Source organism: Balaenoptera musculus, chromosome 15 (genome assembly GCF_009873245.2).
Source record: "Balaenoptera musculus isolate JJ_BM4_2016_0621 chromosome 15, mBalMus1.pri.v3, whole genome shotgun sequence".
Taxonomy (NCBI): domain Eukaryota; kingdom Metazoa; phylum Chordata; class Mammalia; order Artiodactyla; family Balaenopteridae; genus Balaenoptera; species Balaenoptera musculus.
The window spans coordinates 82,918,961-82,935,011 of record NC_045799.1 but is presented as its reverse complement, the minus strand read 5'-3'; the positions used below and the strand labels follow the sequence as shown (position 1 = coordinate 82,935,011).

Below are 16,051 nucleotides of genomic sequence, written 5' to 3'. Positions count from 1 at the left end.
AGGCAGCAAGAACTGCTCTGAAGCCAAAGCACAATTAAGCAAAACAAAAAAGGTCCCAACATACTGGTGTGAGAAAGAAGTGTGGTCTGTAACTGTTCAAACGTTCTGGAAGAAATTATCAAGCATGTCAAGAAAACGAAGTCCCAGAGCTATCCCACCCAGTAAACTAGTGTACTAGTTTTCAATTGTTATTTTTAAAGAAAACTGTGGAGGGAGAACCATGTTATAAGCAATCGGTGTTCATGACCATCTGATAACATAACTTGGGGAAAAAAAATGGCCTGAACCCTATTCAACACTTTCAATGAAAGAAAGTTTCATTTTACTTTAAACACTAAAGTTTCGCATGTGTCTATGAGGGGGATCATTTGAAACCATATTTCCTTGTAGTTTTTTTTTTTTTAATTTATTTTTGGCTGCATTAGGTCTTCGTTGCTGCACACGGGCTTTCTCTAGTTGCGGCGAGCGGGGGTTACGCTTCGCTGTGGTGCGCGGGCTTCTCATTGAGGTGGCTTCTCTTGTTGCAGAGCACGAGCTCTAGGCGCGTGGGCTTCAGTAGTTGTGGCACGCGGGCTCAGTAGTTGTGGCTCGTGGGCTCTAGAGCACAGGCTCAGTAGTTGTGGCTCGTGGGCTCTAGAGTGCAGGCTCAGTAGTTGTGGCGCACGGGCTTGGCTGCTCTGCAGCATGTGGGATCTTCCCAAACCGAGGCTCGAACCCGTGTCCCCTGCATTGGCTGGCGGATTCTTAACCACTGCACCAGCAGGGAAGTCCTTCCTTGTAGTATGTATGTATGTATGTATGTATGTATGTATTTATTTATGGATGGCTGTGTTGGGTCTTCGTTTCTGTGCGAGGGCTTTCTCTAGTCGTGGCAAGCGGGGGCCACTCTTCATCATGGTGCGCGGGCCTCTCACTATCGCGGGCTCTCTTGTTGCGGAGAACAGGCTCCAGACGCGCGGGCTTAGTAATTGTGGCTCACGGGCCCAGTTGCTCCGCGGCATGAGGGATCCTCCCGGACCAGGGCTCGAACCCGTGTCCCCTGCACTGGCAGGCAGACTCTCAACCACTGCGCCACCAGGGAAGCCCCCCTTGTAGTTTTAAGTATAGATGATTACACTGGGTCCAAGGTCCAGCAGGTGCTATACTCCATATAGTTGCATGTATTTCCTGCCAGCGCTAAAAACCCTTTCCAGGCTGAGAGTAGGCAATCCTAGCTTACTAACTGCCAATGCTATCAGACATGGTAGCAATGTCTGGCCCTCACTGGCCTCCATCAGCAAGAGGATTTGGGGACCCTACCCCAGATTTCAAGGAACTTTTGGACCTTGAACTTCAGAGGAAGTAGTACCTGTGAGACTGAAGTAAAAAATCACTTCTTGAAATTCCAGCTATGATAATATTAGTATCCATTTTTGCTTGGTTCCTACAGGTCCATGTTCTTATTTGAAAGAATGGAAATAATCCTTCCTATAAGCCACAGTGCTAGGACAACTCTTACATAACTTTCAATCAGAATCTGGAAATTTGCTTCTTTCCTGGTATTTTCGTGTGTGTGTGTGTGTGTGTGTGTGTGTGTGTGAGAGAGAGAGAGAGAGAGAGAGAGAGAGAGAGGGGGGGGGGGGGTTGGGGGGGAGAGAGAGAGAGAGATAGATCATGGCAAGTATTAGATAACACGTACTTATGTATCACTCCACTAACTTGTAAAGTCCTCATGTTTGGGCCTTTGAAAGAACTACACATTTGTTCACTCTTTATTACACACATACAGTGAGCCTAACCTTATGTTGGATGTACAGAACCCAGAGATGAATGAGGTAAGAGTTCCAGCCCGTGAAAATGCACGGTCGGGACTCGGGACGTCCCTGGGGGTCCAGTGGTTAAGACTTCGCCTTCCAGTGCAGGGGATGCAGGTTTGATCCCTGGAGGGGGAGCTAAGATCACACATGCCTCACAGCCAAAAAGCCAAAACATAAAACAGAAGCAATATTGTAACAAATTCAATAAAGACTTTAAAAATGGTACATATAAAAAAAAAAAATCTTTTTAAAAAAAAAAAAAAAAGAAAATGCATGGTCTGAGGGAGACAGGTATGAAAAAATACCCAGGCAATCTAGATTGACATGGTGAAAATAAGAAATGCAAAACACCTTTAATATAACTTGAAAATCATTTAGAAATATATAACTTTACCACAGATAGATGGCATGTATTAAGGAAACAGTAACTGACTAGTTACTGGGTTTAAAATAGCTGTTGACAGACATACACTTTGAAGGCTACAGGGCGCGCTAGACCATTTGGTTAAGTGTTCTTGCCTGCCTGGTTATTAATTTTAAAAGGTGTGTCATGCAATAAAAAGCAAGCAATTAATTTACAGGAAAGAATGTCTCATGTGCTCAGTTGCATTTGTTTAGAAAGCCCCCAAGTACTTAATGAGCAACAGGAACTTTACCAGATCAAAGTACAGTTGACTTTTGAACAATATGAGGGGTAGGGGTGCCCACGCTCCCCACAGTTGAAAATCTGAGTATAGATGGCCCTCCGTATCCACAGATTCAATCAATGCGATGGTGCAGTACTGTAGTATTTACTATTGAGAAAAATCCAAGTATAAGCGAACCTGTACAAATTCAAACCCGTGTTGTTCAAGCATCAGCGGTAAATTGCTGATTTCATATCGCAAGCGACATTCCTTTTTTTAGCTCACTAGTTCTTTCCAAACACCACTCTTACATAATATCTGGAATATTCTAATGAACTGCCCTCAATAAGATCCCGTGAGACAGGTCATTCTGCTTTGCATTAAAATCCCAGCCCTTGGGACGTCCCTGGTGGTGCAGTGGACAAGACTCCATGCTCCCAATGCAGGGGGCCCGGGTTTGATCCCTGGTCAGGGAACTAGATCCCACATGCATGCTGCAACTAAGAGTTAGCATGCCACAACTAACGAGCTGACAAGCCTCAACTAAGGAGCCCGCCTACCGCAGCTAAGACCCGGTGCAACCAAATAAATTAAAAAAAAAAAAAAAATCCCAGCCCTTGCAATCTGAGAAATATTGTTCAAAAACCCAAAATAATGTAAAAATAGTTCAAGTTTGTTAAATACAGTTCTGATACCAGTAAGGGGAATCAAAACTTCTAAAACTTTTGTTGTTTTGTTTTCATCTACTTCTCTCATATAGCCAACTTTCCAAAGACTTCTTACAAACTGCCTAAGAAACTCTTCTTGACCTTAACCTGCTCATACATCACTCTTCTCCTCCTTTCTTCCAATACTGGGACAAAGCAAACAAAGTCCGAAGAACGGAACTGGTAAAGGCAGGACACCTCTGGTACTGCTGGAGGTGGGGGGAAGGAGCAAGGAAGCAGAATTGATGATCCGGGGCAGGCCACGGTGGAGGGGAAAGGCGGGCATTGTTGTCCTGTCATAAACTATAAACTCGAGAAAAGCACAGGCTCTGTTTCTTCTCTAGGGTGGTTTCCAGTGGTGACCACAGTGCTTGGTACAGCCTGGGGCACAAGAAGAGAGCTGCAGAAGGAATGAATGTAGGTGGGAAGCTTAGTTAGTGCATCCCGAACAGATGCTCAGAACACGGCAGCTGTGATTGTTAGTGCCACCTCAGTCTCACTGGCCATGGAGCAGGTGAGGATTTAGTTACAACTGTGAGATAAGCATACATCCGTACTTATTCAACAAATATTTCTGAGTTCTTACTGTGCCATCAGCACAATGAGGGATTTCAAAAAATCCTCAAGGAGTGTACAGCTCATTGACTGAGAGACAAATTTGTGCCAATAATATTAATACTATTCTTTTACCCGCCTATGTGTCAGTCACTCTACTAGATGCTGAGGATAAGCAGTAAACAAAGCACATGAAAATCAATGCACGGAGGGTGGTGTGGTCCAGCCAACACAAGCTACTACTGCTCGCAGCCAACACACTGTTCTAAGAGCTTTCGTTTATTATTATGTTTAATCTTCACAACAACCATATGAGGTGGGTACTATCCTCACCCCTGTTCACAGACGTGAAAATTGAAGGCAAGGTCAAATGGAGGAATATGGCATTATCAAGTACATACCAGAATCTGGGGTAACACAAGGATGGACTGGTTTGCTGAAGAAGTCGTCTGTCTCAGGGGCACAACAGTTGGACTGAGTGTCATGTAAGAACAGTGTTTTGCACGTTTAAAGTGTTTACACACTTAGAAATATACTGTACCATCAGACATAGTTACAGCCGGCACCTCAAGCTGCTCCAACTGTAAGATGAAGCCCGTGAAAAAATACACCATTTGGTCAACTGAAACCATTAAAATTTTTTTTTTTAATGGCAGCACTTAAATATAAGGAATTATCATTGCGATTTCCCTGATTCTCTTCTGTCACTGGAGTTTCTGCGTCCAGAAATGGATTGGTCTGTTAGCTTAGGTCTCAGGCATCCGAATCTGATAGGTGACCAGGGTTGTCTCTGGTCTTCCTCCCGGCCCCCCAGACTGGAGCTTCTCTTCTCCTAACTCAGGAGGGGGCTGCTCCATCTGGAAGGCCACAGGGAAGCACTTAGGGTGCCTAGTGGCTGGACTCGTCATCTGAGCTCTGTCCTGACCCCCAACCCGGGTCTTTTTCATGTTTATTACAGGCAATATGTTCTTATCATCTGAACTTTTATCCCTTCTTACTTTGGCAGGTTGTTAATACCACTTTTGTACCTTTTCTGGTCCTTCTTACTGCTTTCGTACCGTTCAAGGAGACAGCTGCACCTCGTAGTGGATCAGCTGCTTGCAACATCAGGAGTAAGACTTTGAAAAGATAGGTGTAAGAACTAGAATTTGGTTCTCAGTTTTGTTGAATCTTTCTTCTGTTGCACTCATAGTCTCAGGTTAGTAAAAGTTAAAAATGTACCCCCATGGGGCTTCCCTGGTGGCGCAGTGGTTGAGAATCCGCCTGCCAATGCAGGGGACACGGGTTCGAGCCCTGGTCTGGGAGGATCCCACACGCCGCGGAGCAACTGGGCCCGTGAGCCACAATTACTGAGCCTGCGAACTAGAGAAAGCCCTCGCACAGAAACGAAGACCCAACACAGCCATAAATTAAAAAAAAAAAAAAAAAGTACCCCCATAAGTAAAAAATTAAGAGAAAATGGTAAGATTTTAAATTAGGTTTACCCTCAGAAGGTTAATTTGCAAAACAGAGGTAGAAAGTGGCACATTTTACCTTAGTTTTTAAAACTTTTTATCCATTAAAATGGAATAGATTTATCAATTTCTAGGGGTTTTTTTTTTCTTAGCTTAAGTATTATAAAAGTAACCCACTCACATAAAATGTAAACACTCCAGAAGGTAGAGTGTAAGAAGTAAAAGCCCCCTGCCCCCTGCCCTAGAGCTAACCACACCTAGCCCTTAATATTTTTAGTGGAGGAATTGCTACTGTTGAGGGACTTTTAACCTCCAAATTACCATATAAATAAAACCAGTTTAAGCAACAAACCCAGAAGTATCTTCACCCACTGGCTGTTCTCTCTCAGAAGACAGCTCTAGAAGGCCCTGAGCAATCCCTTACATCTCTGAGGTGTGCTTATTTATTTTGCTTCCTAGATTGGGAACACATTCTGGTAATATTTTTCATTTATTTTGGAACGAGAGAGAAACCAGCAACATTTTATCTCATTTCCACAAGTCTTACCTTTAACCATAAAGATCTGAGTTACAACCAGACAAAGTCCTTAATATAATGATAAACCAGAAAGACAGACTCAAGGTCTGGAAAACATAAAGAGAAGTATAAAATCAAGGCTGAGGAAAGTAAGAACAGAAACATACAGGCCTCAGGGGCCACAGAGCTGTAATTACTCTGGACATATCTACAAGTACAAAGTTTATAGGGGAAATTATACCCAGTAGTGCTAGACATGAAATCTCGGGTGTTCTCCCAGCCAATGTCCACAAGCTACTCTATGTTATAGGTATACATGTTTTACTACTTTTTTTTTAAACCCTCTAAAGGTTATAAAAAAAAAAAAAGAAGAAAAGGAAGCAGTTTTAAAAGACCTACTTAATTGGCTGAGGTTCAGGAAAGGTACATTCTCACACGATCAGATTACAGCATAAATTGGGGCATGTTTTCTGGAGGGCATTTTGCAATGTATCACATTGCTCTACAATGTTGACTACCTTTTGACCCACAACTCCTGCTGGGGATTTAGCTTAAGGAAAAGATCCCAGATTTGTGCAAAGCTTTACTTGCAATGATGTTCAGTGCAGTACTTCAATAGCAAAGTATTGGCAACGATCTTACATCCAAGAAAAGGGAAGTGGATCAATAAATTCTGATGAAGAATGGAGAGTCATCAAAGTGATGAAGCACGCAGTACTGACTGACATGGAAAGATGTACTGAAAGATACTGGAAAGAGTGACAGTAAGAGTTAACAGTGTGGGATTCTGGGTGACTTACTTTCGGTGTAAATATTCATAGAAATTTTGGAAATTCTCTGGTATCAGAGAAAAATATAGTTTTAAAGAGCCTCTGAGATTAAAACCAACACACACATGTAAATTAATAAAACATGAACGACTGTGGGAAATGCTGGGAAGTATAATCTGGGGGACTTGTTCACAAGCATTACAATCTAACTGGGGAGAAGACCCAAATTAAAAATAACAGGGACTCCCCTGGTGGCCAGTGGCTGGGACTCCACGCTCCCAATGCAGGGGGCCCAGGTTCGATCCCTGGTCGGGGAACTAGATCCCGCATGCATGGGGGATCTACTAACTACAGTGGAGTTAGATCTACTAACTACAACTACTACAATAATATGGATGAATCCAACAGACACATTGGGTGAAAGAAGGCAGACAAAATAAGCCAAACTAATTAGCGCTGCTAGAAGTTGGGAGAGTAGTTATCTTGGAGGGGATACAGTGACCGGCAGGGGCCGTGAGAGGGACTCTGGGGGCTGGTCATGGTCTACTTCTTGACCTGGGCGCTGGTTACACACGTGGGTTCAGTTTGTGACAATTTAGTGAGCTCTATACGCCTAAGCAAACCTTTCAGTGGGCATATTAAAGTTCAATAAAAAGTTTTAGAAATAAGAATGGATAAACAACAAGGTCCTACTGTATAGCACAGGGAACTATTAAACCAGAATGGCAAAGGATTTTTAAAAGAATGTACATATATTTATAACTGAATCACTTTGCTGTACAGCAGAAATTAACACAGCATTGTAAATCAACTATACTTCAATAAAAATTAAAAATAAAAGTTTTAGGGCTTCCCTGGTGGCGCAGTGGTTGAGAATCTGCCTGCCAATGCAGGAGACACGGGTTCGGGCCCTGGTCTGGGAAGATCCCACATGCCACGGAGCAACTAAGCCCGTGAGCCACTATTACTGATAAGTAAATTAAAAAAAAATAATAAAATAAAATAAAATAAAAGTTTTAGAAATAAAAATATATACATTTGCAAATGTTAACAGATAAGTTAAATGAATATTTGTGCTGCTTTTATAATGATTTTTACTTTTGAACTGCAGAATAAATACCTGTGTGGAATGTTGAGGGGAAAAAAATCCAACCGGTTGCAATTGCACAGACATTAGGTTTCCCCTGCAGGTCTGCCTGCAGCTCATTACAACAGAAGTGCAAGGCAAGAATTAATGCCTAATCCTGGAATAATGTCACAAGTGTAAACTCAAAAGCAACCTGAAACTTGGTGTCACAAGTCCAAGTGGCCCCAGCCTTCATTAAAAAGGATGTTGCTCTGTCTGCTTAGCAATGTTACTGTAGTTCTAAAACCTCTCTCCAATCAAGAAAAATGTTATGACAAGAAAGGACATTCAGTGTTTGGCTTTGTGTTTTCATTTTACCATACAAAAAGCTACAATACTGGGCTGTGCAGTTTAATATTTGATACCTGGCAACGCTTTCTGCCGCTACCTGGCACCTGATTCTTACAATCCCCTTTTTTAGTCATGGAACCAAGAGCAAGTTGTCTGGTCTTCTGCAAGTCCCATTTTATCTTCAGCATACCTGAAGAAAGTAGTGTTATGGTGGGAACACATGAAGATATCAAGTAGCCTACACAGCAACAACAATAAACATAAACAGCAACTGAAAGCTTCAAAAGTTAGACCTATATGCCACAGTCCACACTGGAAGCCAACCAGGCAGGGACTTTCACTTACATGTCCCCACTTGAACCCAAGTCGAGAAAATAAACCACACTTACACAAACAAAACCTAGCACGTAGGCCTAGACTGCTCGCTTTACCCAGTGAAAGAACAAAAGTACCTCATTTTCTTATTTAAAGAAGGTTTGTTCAAAGCATGTCAATGATGATGAGTTAACGATGACAGAAACTTCTGGGTGACGTCTTAGATGACCGAAGTATGAAAACGTATTTGGTTTGTGCATTTGTTGGCCACGACAAGCTAAATTTCTATACAAAAAGGAGAGGGATGGAGGCTGGCAGGGGAACTGGCACATGGGCACTGGTCTCTCACAGACTCTGGGCCTCACTTTCTCAATGGTAAACAAGATCCACGTCCACCTAGAGGGCTGATGTACACTTCGAATGAAAGTGTCAAGGGAGGGAGAGGGGAGACTGGCACAGGACAGGTGCTAGCGAAATTAATTAAATGTTCATTTATTCAACAAATATGTACACCTACTAGGTGCCAGGAGCTGTTCTAATTGCTCGGAACACAACCAAACAAAGCTTCTTTCCTTTGGGAGCTCACATTCTAGTTGGAGTAGGAATAAACATACATGATAAGTAAATATATATTACATGCTAAGGTCATAAGCACTGTGGGGGGGGGGAAGGTAAAGTAGGCTTAGGTGGGATTGGGAGACGGATGGCGTCATCTGGGATTTTAAAGCTGTTTGAGTGGGACTCTGAGAAGGTGGCATTTAAACAAAGACCTCTGTGTCCCTTTCCTCATCACTGCTGCTTCAGCAAGATGAATGAAGGGGTGACATCCCCGGATGACATCACATCCAGCCCTCCTCAACTTCCTGAGACCAACAGTTCTGACTTCTAGGAAGGTTGTGGTTACTTTTTTGCGTGCGTGTGGTTACTTTTAATTAAGGGTTTTTTTTGAACTTTACTTCTTCCTTCTACCACTAAAGCATGTACTCAACAGAAAACCATGCAAAATCACAAGCAAGCTGCTGAGGGAAAATCATGGGCATAGCATAGGCGGAAGAGTGGGGAGGGAGAGGGATCTTTGGCTTAATTCTAATTAGCAACAGTGACACTACCTGACATTTTGGGACTTAATACCATGCCATTTGTTTGTGACGCCGTAAAATACACATCTTCCTGGGATTTAGCATGGCTCTCCAGTAATCATTTGTCTAAGTATACATTTTAGAAAACTCAGCAAATGTTTAAATAAATATTTAAAGATATTTGATACTGCATACAGAGGAACACAACACTTTATAATTCCCCCTTTTCTCTAAAGAATTTATTCCTTTATTTCAAAGTCAGAGAAATTTGAGTATTAAAAAAAAATCTAAAACCCATGTAAGTCATAAAATCTCATTTGCAGGTGGCTTTTGTAAACACACCTGGTTAGGTTGTTTCTATTAGTAAAACATTCTAGTTTGCCAGGTAACATAAAGGAGGTCTCTTTTCTAGGTTCATCAACACTGCAGGGAGATTTTTACCATATTAAACTTAAATTGTTTTCAGCTTTGGTCTTTGTGGGGTGGGGTGGGGGAGGGGAAGAGCCCAAAGAGGAGGTGGTGAAAAGATGCTGGGCTTTCAATCAGACCTGTGGACGTAAAGTTTCACTGTGCATTCCCATCATAGTCAAAGCGTGACCTAGCAGCATTCACTGCATAGATTACATATAAACTTGTTGTCTGGAGCTGTAAATTATTATCCCACCACCCCAACCTAAACATGACCCCAAAACGTTAACGAGGAAATGGTGATTAAAGTCAGTCAATAAACATCTGTGAGCTTTTCGTATCTTTTAAGACACCTGGGAGTAGAAAGCAATAAGGTACTGGTCTCTAATCTTCAGTGTACTATAGCCTTTCAAAATAGGAAAATGATTTACAATGCTTTATGTCTATAAATACACATAACCAAAACTATAGAATCCACACTTTCTCCCTCCTGCCTCAGTTCTTTGGGTAATGCGACATTGGCATTTGGGGCACTGTAATTCACTTGAGTACAGTCCCTTCACTGAGTCACCACTGAAAGTGAAAGTCAGGAAGAATTGAGAAGAAAAAGCAGAGAAGAGTGACTTCAGGATTGCATGCCAGAGTTGGTATCTCAGGTTGGAAAGATATATGTGTCTGTGTTTTGGAGGCAGGAGGAGCGCAGCTCCACTCAGATTTGCAATGATCTGCATTCCTCACAAATGTCCAGTTTTACCATCCTTAACTGGACAGCCATCAAGAGTAGCCACTACTCCCAAGTCCAAGAGTAAAAATGTTATATTTACACACTTTGTCAACATGCCCCACTTCCTACCCCACCATCTTCAGGATCATTTAAATATCAAACAATCTCAACCCAAAGGTAAAACTTTAACATTCAAATTTCTGGGATTTCTAAAAACTGCCCTCTATTAAGGAAACATGAATAAGGAACGGATTTTGGTCACATTTACTTACTGAGCCCAAAAATACCATGACAACTGTACCTACTGTATCTATCTATGCAGTATAATCTACATATGACAGTATTTGTGTATCCAGATGAAGGGAACCAATCTTTTAAACTTTGAAGGACTATGAACCTATTTTCATGCTTTTATTCTTATCCAACAAAAGTCAATAAACTCTGATTTCAGGAATTCACTCAGACCTTGCAAAACTATAAACTAAATTTTAGGGTTAAAAAAAAACAAAACAAAACTATAAAAATGACCCAACTGTGGGTCTTAAAAATGGCTACAAATGAATTTAGAGAACTTGAGTTCCATGAGCCTAAGCCGAATTAAAACAAAAGTTGTTTTGTATTCTATTAATATCAGATGATTAAACACATATCTTATTTCAACTGGAATTCATTTATAAGTACTTAAACTTACTAAACTGGCCACTAATCCTAAATCTATGTTCGTTTCTGGAAACATTCTCTCGTAATAAGTGCAAGTTAAGAGAATGACCATCGACGCATTCCTTGAGGTTAGGTCAATTTTATTCAAACCTCGGGCGTTCTTTGACTCCCATAAGCTCACAAAATAATCGACGTCTAAAAAGCCAAGCTGAACTTAAAGCTGTGTGAGACAGGGTCTCAGAGGGAGCGCCCCCCGGAGGCCCCCGCGCCGAGCCCAGCTCACCTGGCGCTTGTTAACTACCTGGGAGTTTCCCCCCCACATTCTCAGAGGAAACCCGAGCTTGGCTCTTTGCTCTCCGAGAGCTTAATCGCCGCAGCCACGCCGGCGCGGTCACCGACCCCCAAGGAGAAGCTGGGCAGGAGGACGCGCCCCAGGGGCGACACAAGACGCCCCCGCCCCCAACTCTCCCCACAGACGTTTGCTTGTGAAATGTGTAATCTGTTGGGCGTCTCCAGCGCTGGGAGGGGAGAGGAGGGGGAGGGGAGAAGGGGAGAGGAGGGGGCAGGGAAGGACATTCCCGCGTAAAGTCCCCTCCTCACCCCGAAGGTGAAAAATCCCGACCGTCTCCCCCGGCGAGGACTGCCTGCCGCCGGCGGGGCCTCCCCACTTCCCAGGTCTCGAACCCCGGCGCCCCCACTGTCCCCGGGACTCCTGCCCTCGAACCCCGAACCCCGGCACTCCCAGGGTCCTGGGCCGCCCCGGGCCAGCTTACCCGGTAGGTGCTCTCCGTGAGCCGGTTCACCTCCTCCGGCCCCCGCGACATGGCTGCAGCCGCCGGGCTGGAGAGCGCGGGAGGACGCGGCCGGGCCTCGTGGCCGCCCGACCCTGGGCGGCGGGAGCGCCGGGGCGCGGCTGAGGGGCCCTCGAGGGTCAGCCGCCTCCACAGCCGTCGGCCGGGGAGTGCAGGCGCGCGCCTCCGCGTCCGAAACGTCAAAACTTGCAGCGCTACCGCCACCGCCGCGGCCGCCCTGGAGGAGCCGAGGAGAAGCGGCCCAACCCTGCTGGAGCGAGCAGGGCTGGCCAGGCGGCTCCACCTGAGGCGGGCGGGGTGGGCGGGGCGGCCGCGAGGCGGGGCGGCCCGGGTGGGCGGGGCTACCCTACCTGAGGCGGCAGGGGCAGTGGGAAGGAGGCGGGCCGAGCGGGCGGCCCGTGGTGGGCGGGTCAGTGAGGCCCGTGTGGGCGGGGCAGAGGCGCGCTGGGCCAAGTGAGCCGGGCAACCCTCCTTGAGGCGGTGGGTGGGCGGAGTGTAGCGGCCCCATGTGGGCGGGGCGAAGATGAGCTGGGTCAAGTGGGCGGAGCGTCCCCACCTGAGGCGCACTGGCCGGCTGGGGCCCCGGGGCCCGGACCCCGCGAGGCTGTTCTGCTTGGAGCCCACACCGAAGTCCGTCAGGCCTCTGTGGTCCTAGAGTCCTCTAGTGTCCCTCGCAGTGCTGGCGACGAATGCCCTGACACCCACGCTCTCCGCGGGCGCTACCCCCAGCTGCCTTTTGGGGACTCGGGAAGAGGGTCCCACGTCCCCCAGTTGTATTGATTTCCCTGCTTGACCCCTTCCTGCGCACCCGTGTCCCTGACCTCAAAGATCTGCGGGACCCCAGGACATAGGCTCTCATAGGTGGAGGAAAGGGGCTGCCACTTACAGCCCTTTTTGGAAGCTCCTGATATATGAAAAAATAAATAAATGCCACGATCTGGTTACAGAAATAGCAGTACGTTTTTAAACTTTGCTCTAAGAAGGACCTTTAATTCATTGCGATGTAACCGTGCTATTCACAAGATCGTGCTATTCACAAGATCGAGATTTAGAAGACCGTGGTGAGTGCAGGTGTTGTGGATTAACTCCCCGTTCTGTCTCCATCCCAGCCCCAGCCCAGACCCTGAGGATCCAGAAAAGGCTTCTCTGAGCGGGAAACACGGCTTCGTATCTGAGACACTCACCCAACAAGGGCAGGAGATCTTATGCTGGATTTTAAAAACTTCTATCTGGGTGCAATTTCATCTTTTATGGGCTGTTAGGTCATGAGGCTTCTAAACTGCTCCTGTTATAAAATTCACTGGGAAATGTACACAAAGAAAGCACTGTGTGACCTAGGTGGGAACACCAGAGCATGAGATGCAGCTGGACTTAGAATCAACAACTTGGACTCTGGGACAATGTTATCAGGTTTTGCAAGCTATAAAGCATATCATGCTTGGGAACAAAAAGGTTATGTGTCCTTGGGTGTTGGGGGAAATAACACAACAGCCCTAGGTTTCAGGCAGTGGAAGCAGCTGCCTCTTTCCTTAACAGATTTCTAGCATTTGACTCATAAGATTTGCCAGGTGGGTTTTATTTGCCATATTGAGTGAACTGATGACCTTATCACTATCACCGTTACCTATTGGGCTCTTCAAGAATGTCTGTTGGTTTTTATTTGAACTTGAAAATCGCTGCCTTAACTTTGCAGGTCGGTTACCTTTTGTTTTAGAACCTCCCTCTGTGCCTTCTGATGAATGGGGTCATTTCACCCTCTGCTGCAAGGCAGTCAACCGAGGAGCCGGAAAGAGAGCAGAGGCTTAACCTTTAACACCCCACAGCTCAGCATTGTGGTTTGGGGCAATTAATAAACTGCCATAAAACCAGCACCCTCAGATGGCCCAGTTTGATTTCCAAGGTTGGAATTTGATTGAAGGACCAGGTTCACAATTGTATGCAAATCTTCAAACAGATATTTAACTGTCATATTGAACTCTCCTTTATGGAAATAATTTCCTGGTTAGGACCGTCCTGCTCCTTTAGAAGTCTTAGAGAATGGTCAGCTCTTGGTCTATACCGACATCAGGACTAGTGTCGCTCAGTCCCAAATAACAAGAGAGTATTGATTATCTGCTCTGTGCCAGGGGCTCTCCTGGGGCCAGGAGGAGTGCAGAGTGTACTGGCCTTGACCCAAGCCTTTCATACATGTGCAGGAGGTAGAATTTAAGGATGACTGCAATGAAAGCTGTAGTAGAGGTACAGTCAAATGTGCTATAGGTTTAAAAAGATGGGAGCATTCTCCAAAGGCCATTTGTATTAGGCTCTTCAGGTGTGTGGTTTCATGCAAACTTGAAAACCCTCAGTCTTAGTTGTTCTGAGATTTCATGATGCTCAGCGTGAAGTAAAGTGAATCAATAGAAAGGAATGACTCAGGAGAAGGTGAGAGGCAGATTCTGCCTGCTGAGAAAGCACTGCAGCTGCTCTCCAACTGCCCGGAACCCTGGCCCGAGGGGCTGGCCTGGCCTCACTGGAGATCAGCTCCACACCTCCAGGGGCGGGCAACCAAGCTTTCCTCTCTTAGCTCCTGCTTGAGTTTAAATAACCAAACATCCTGTTTATGTTAACAAAAGTTGGAAGATGCAATTGCCTGTGACAACATCAATAAGACTTTGAAAGCCACGCTCCAAACAGTCTCTTGTTTTGAGGTTTATGCCTTATTTTTTTGGCCGTGTCGTGCAGCTTGTAGGATCTTAGTTCCCCGACCGGGTGCCCCCTGCATTGGGAGCACAGTGTCTTAACCACTGGACCACCAAGGAAGTCCAAGGTTTATGCCTTCTTCTGAACTTACCGTGGGGCCTGCCAATGGGCTCTCTGCCTTGATGGGTGCCCTGGGATGTCCACAAGAATTCCACTATGTTTTGTGACCAAAGGGGTCCGTGCCGATAACAGTAATTTGGGGCAAATTACCATTTAAAGACCCAGAGATTAGATGTGGCTTTAAGTGTTCTTATTCTGAAAAAGCAAATGTAAATTGAAAACTCACTTGCCTTTCTGTAACTTCCTTCCAATCCAAGCAGCACTAACTTCTCCAGCATGCCAAATTTATTTCTGCGGTAGAGTTGTTTTTTTTTTTCCCCTAAGTTCCCCAACCAGGGATTGAGCCATGCCCTCGGCAATTAAAGCACCAATTCCTAACCACTGGACTGCCAGGGAATTTCCCTGCTGTAGAGTTTTTCACTAGCTGTTCCCTCTGCCTAGAATGTTCTCCCCACTACAGTACTTCCCTGTAATGTGGATTTCAGCCTACAGGGACCTTCCTTCACCTGAACTATTGATAGTATTTCAGGCCATCTCTCACACAGCATTCTATTTTAATTCTAATAGTGCTTATCACTAGCTATGGTAGGCTGAATAAAGATTCCCCAGGACGTTCAAGTCCTAATCCTCAGGAACCTGTGAATGTTACTTTATATGACAAAAGGGACTTTGCAAATGTGATCAAGATAAGGATTTGGAGAGGAGGGGATTGTTCTGGATTATCTGGATGAGCCAGTTATAATCAAAAAGTTCCTTATTAGAGGAACCCAGGAGAAGTCGGAGGAGGAGGCAATGTGATCGCAGAGACTGGAGTGATGTGCTTTGAAGATGGATGAGGAGGCCACAAGCCAAGGAATACAGGAGGCCACTAGAAGCTGGAAAAGGCAAGTATGTGGATTCTCCCCTCAGAGCCTCCAGAAGGAACTAGCCCTGCTGACATCTTGGTTTCAGCCCTGTAAGACTCTTTCCAGACATCTGCCCCAGAGCTACATGAGAATAAATGTGTGTAGTTTTAAGCCACTGAATTTGCAGTAATTTGTTACAGTGGCCAGGGGCAACGAAGACACTACTAATCTTTTTCTTGTTCATCTTTTTGTTGATCATGTCCTCCCACCCACCACCCATCATAAGAATACAACTGTCACAGGGCAAGGATGATTTTTGCCTTGTTCACTGCAGGCTGCTCAGTCCCTGGCACATAGTAGGTGCTCAAGAACTGTTAGGAGGATAAACTTATGAGGTAGTCAAGATGCTCTTCATTTCATAAGAAACAACTACAGCGGGGGTTTGCTTTCTTCAGTTTTCAAGAAACAATAGAATAAACCACTGCAAAACAGATTGTGGGTTGGAAGTCTAGAAGGGAGTATACAGACTCTATTCAACAACTATCAAAAGGTAACAAAGCATTGGCA

At 45.0% G+C, this 16,051-nt stretch overlaps 1 protein-coding gene across 2 annotated transcripts in view; it reads right to left on the bottom strand.

Moving 5' to 3' along the window:
• BAIAP2L1 (BAR/IMD domain containing adaptor protein 2 like 1) overlaps positions 1–12,095 on the bottom strand; it is an 86,833-nt gene extending 74,738 nt beyond the window's left edge. For both annotated transcript variants that reach the window (XM_036826245.1, XM_036826246.1), the window contains exon 1: positions 11,802–12,095. In XM_036826245.1, coding sequence (XP_036682140.1) covers positions 11,802–11,852 — 51 coding nt within the window. In that variant the 5' untranslated portion in view covers positions 11,853–12,095. The remainder of the gene's footprint in view (positions 1–11,801) is intronic.
• Between the last annotated feature and the right edge of the window lie 3,956 nt (positions 12,096–16,051).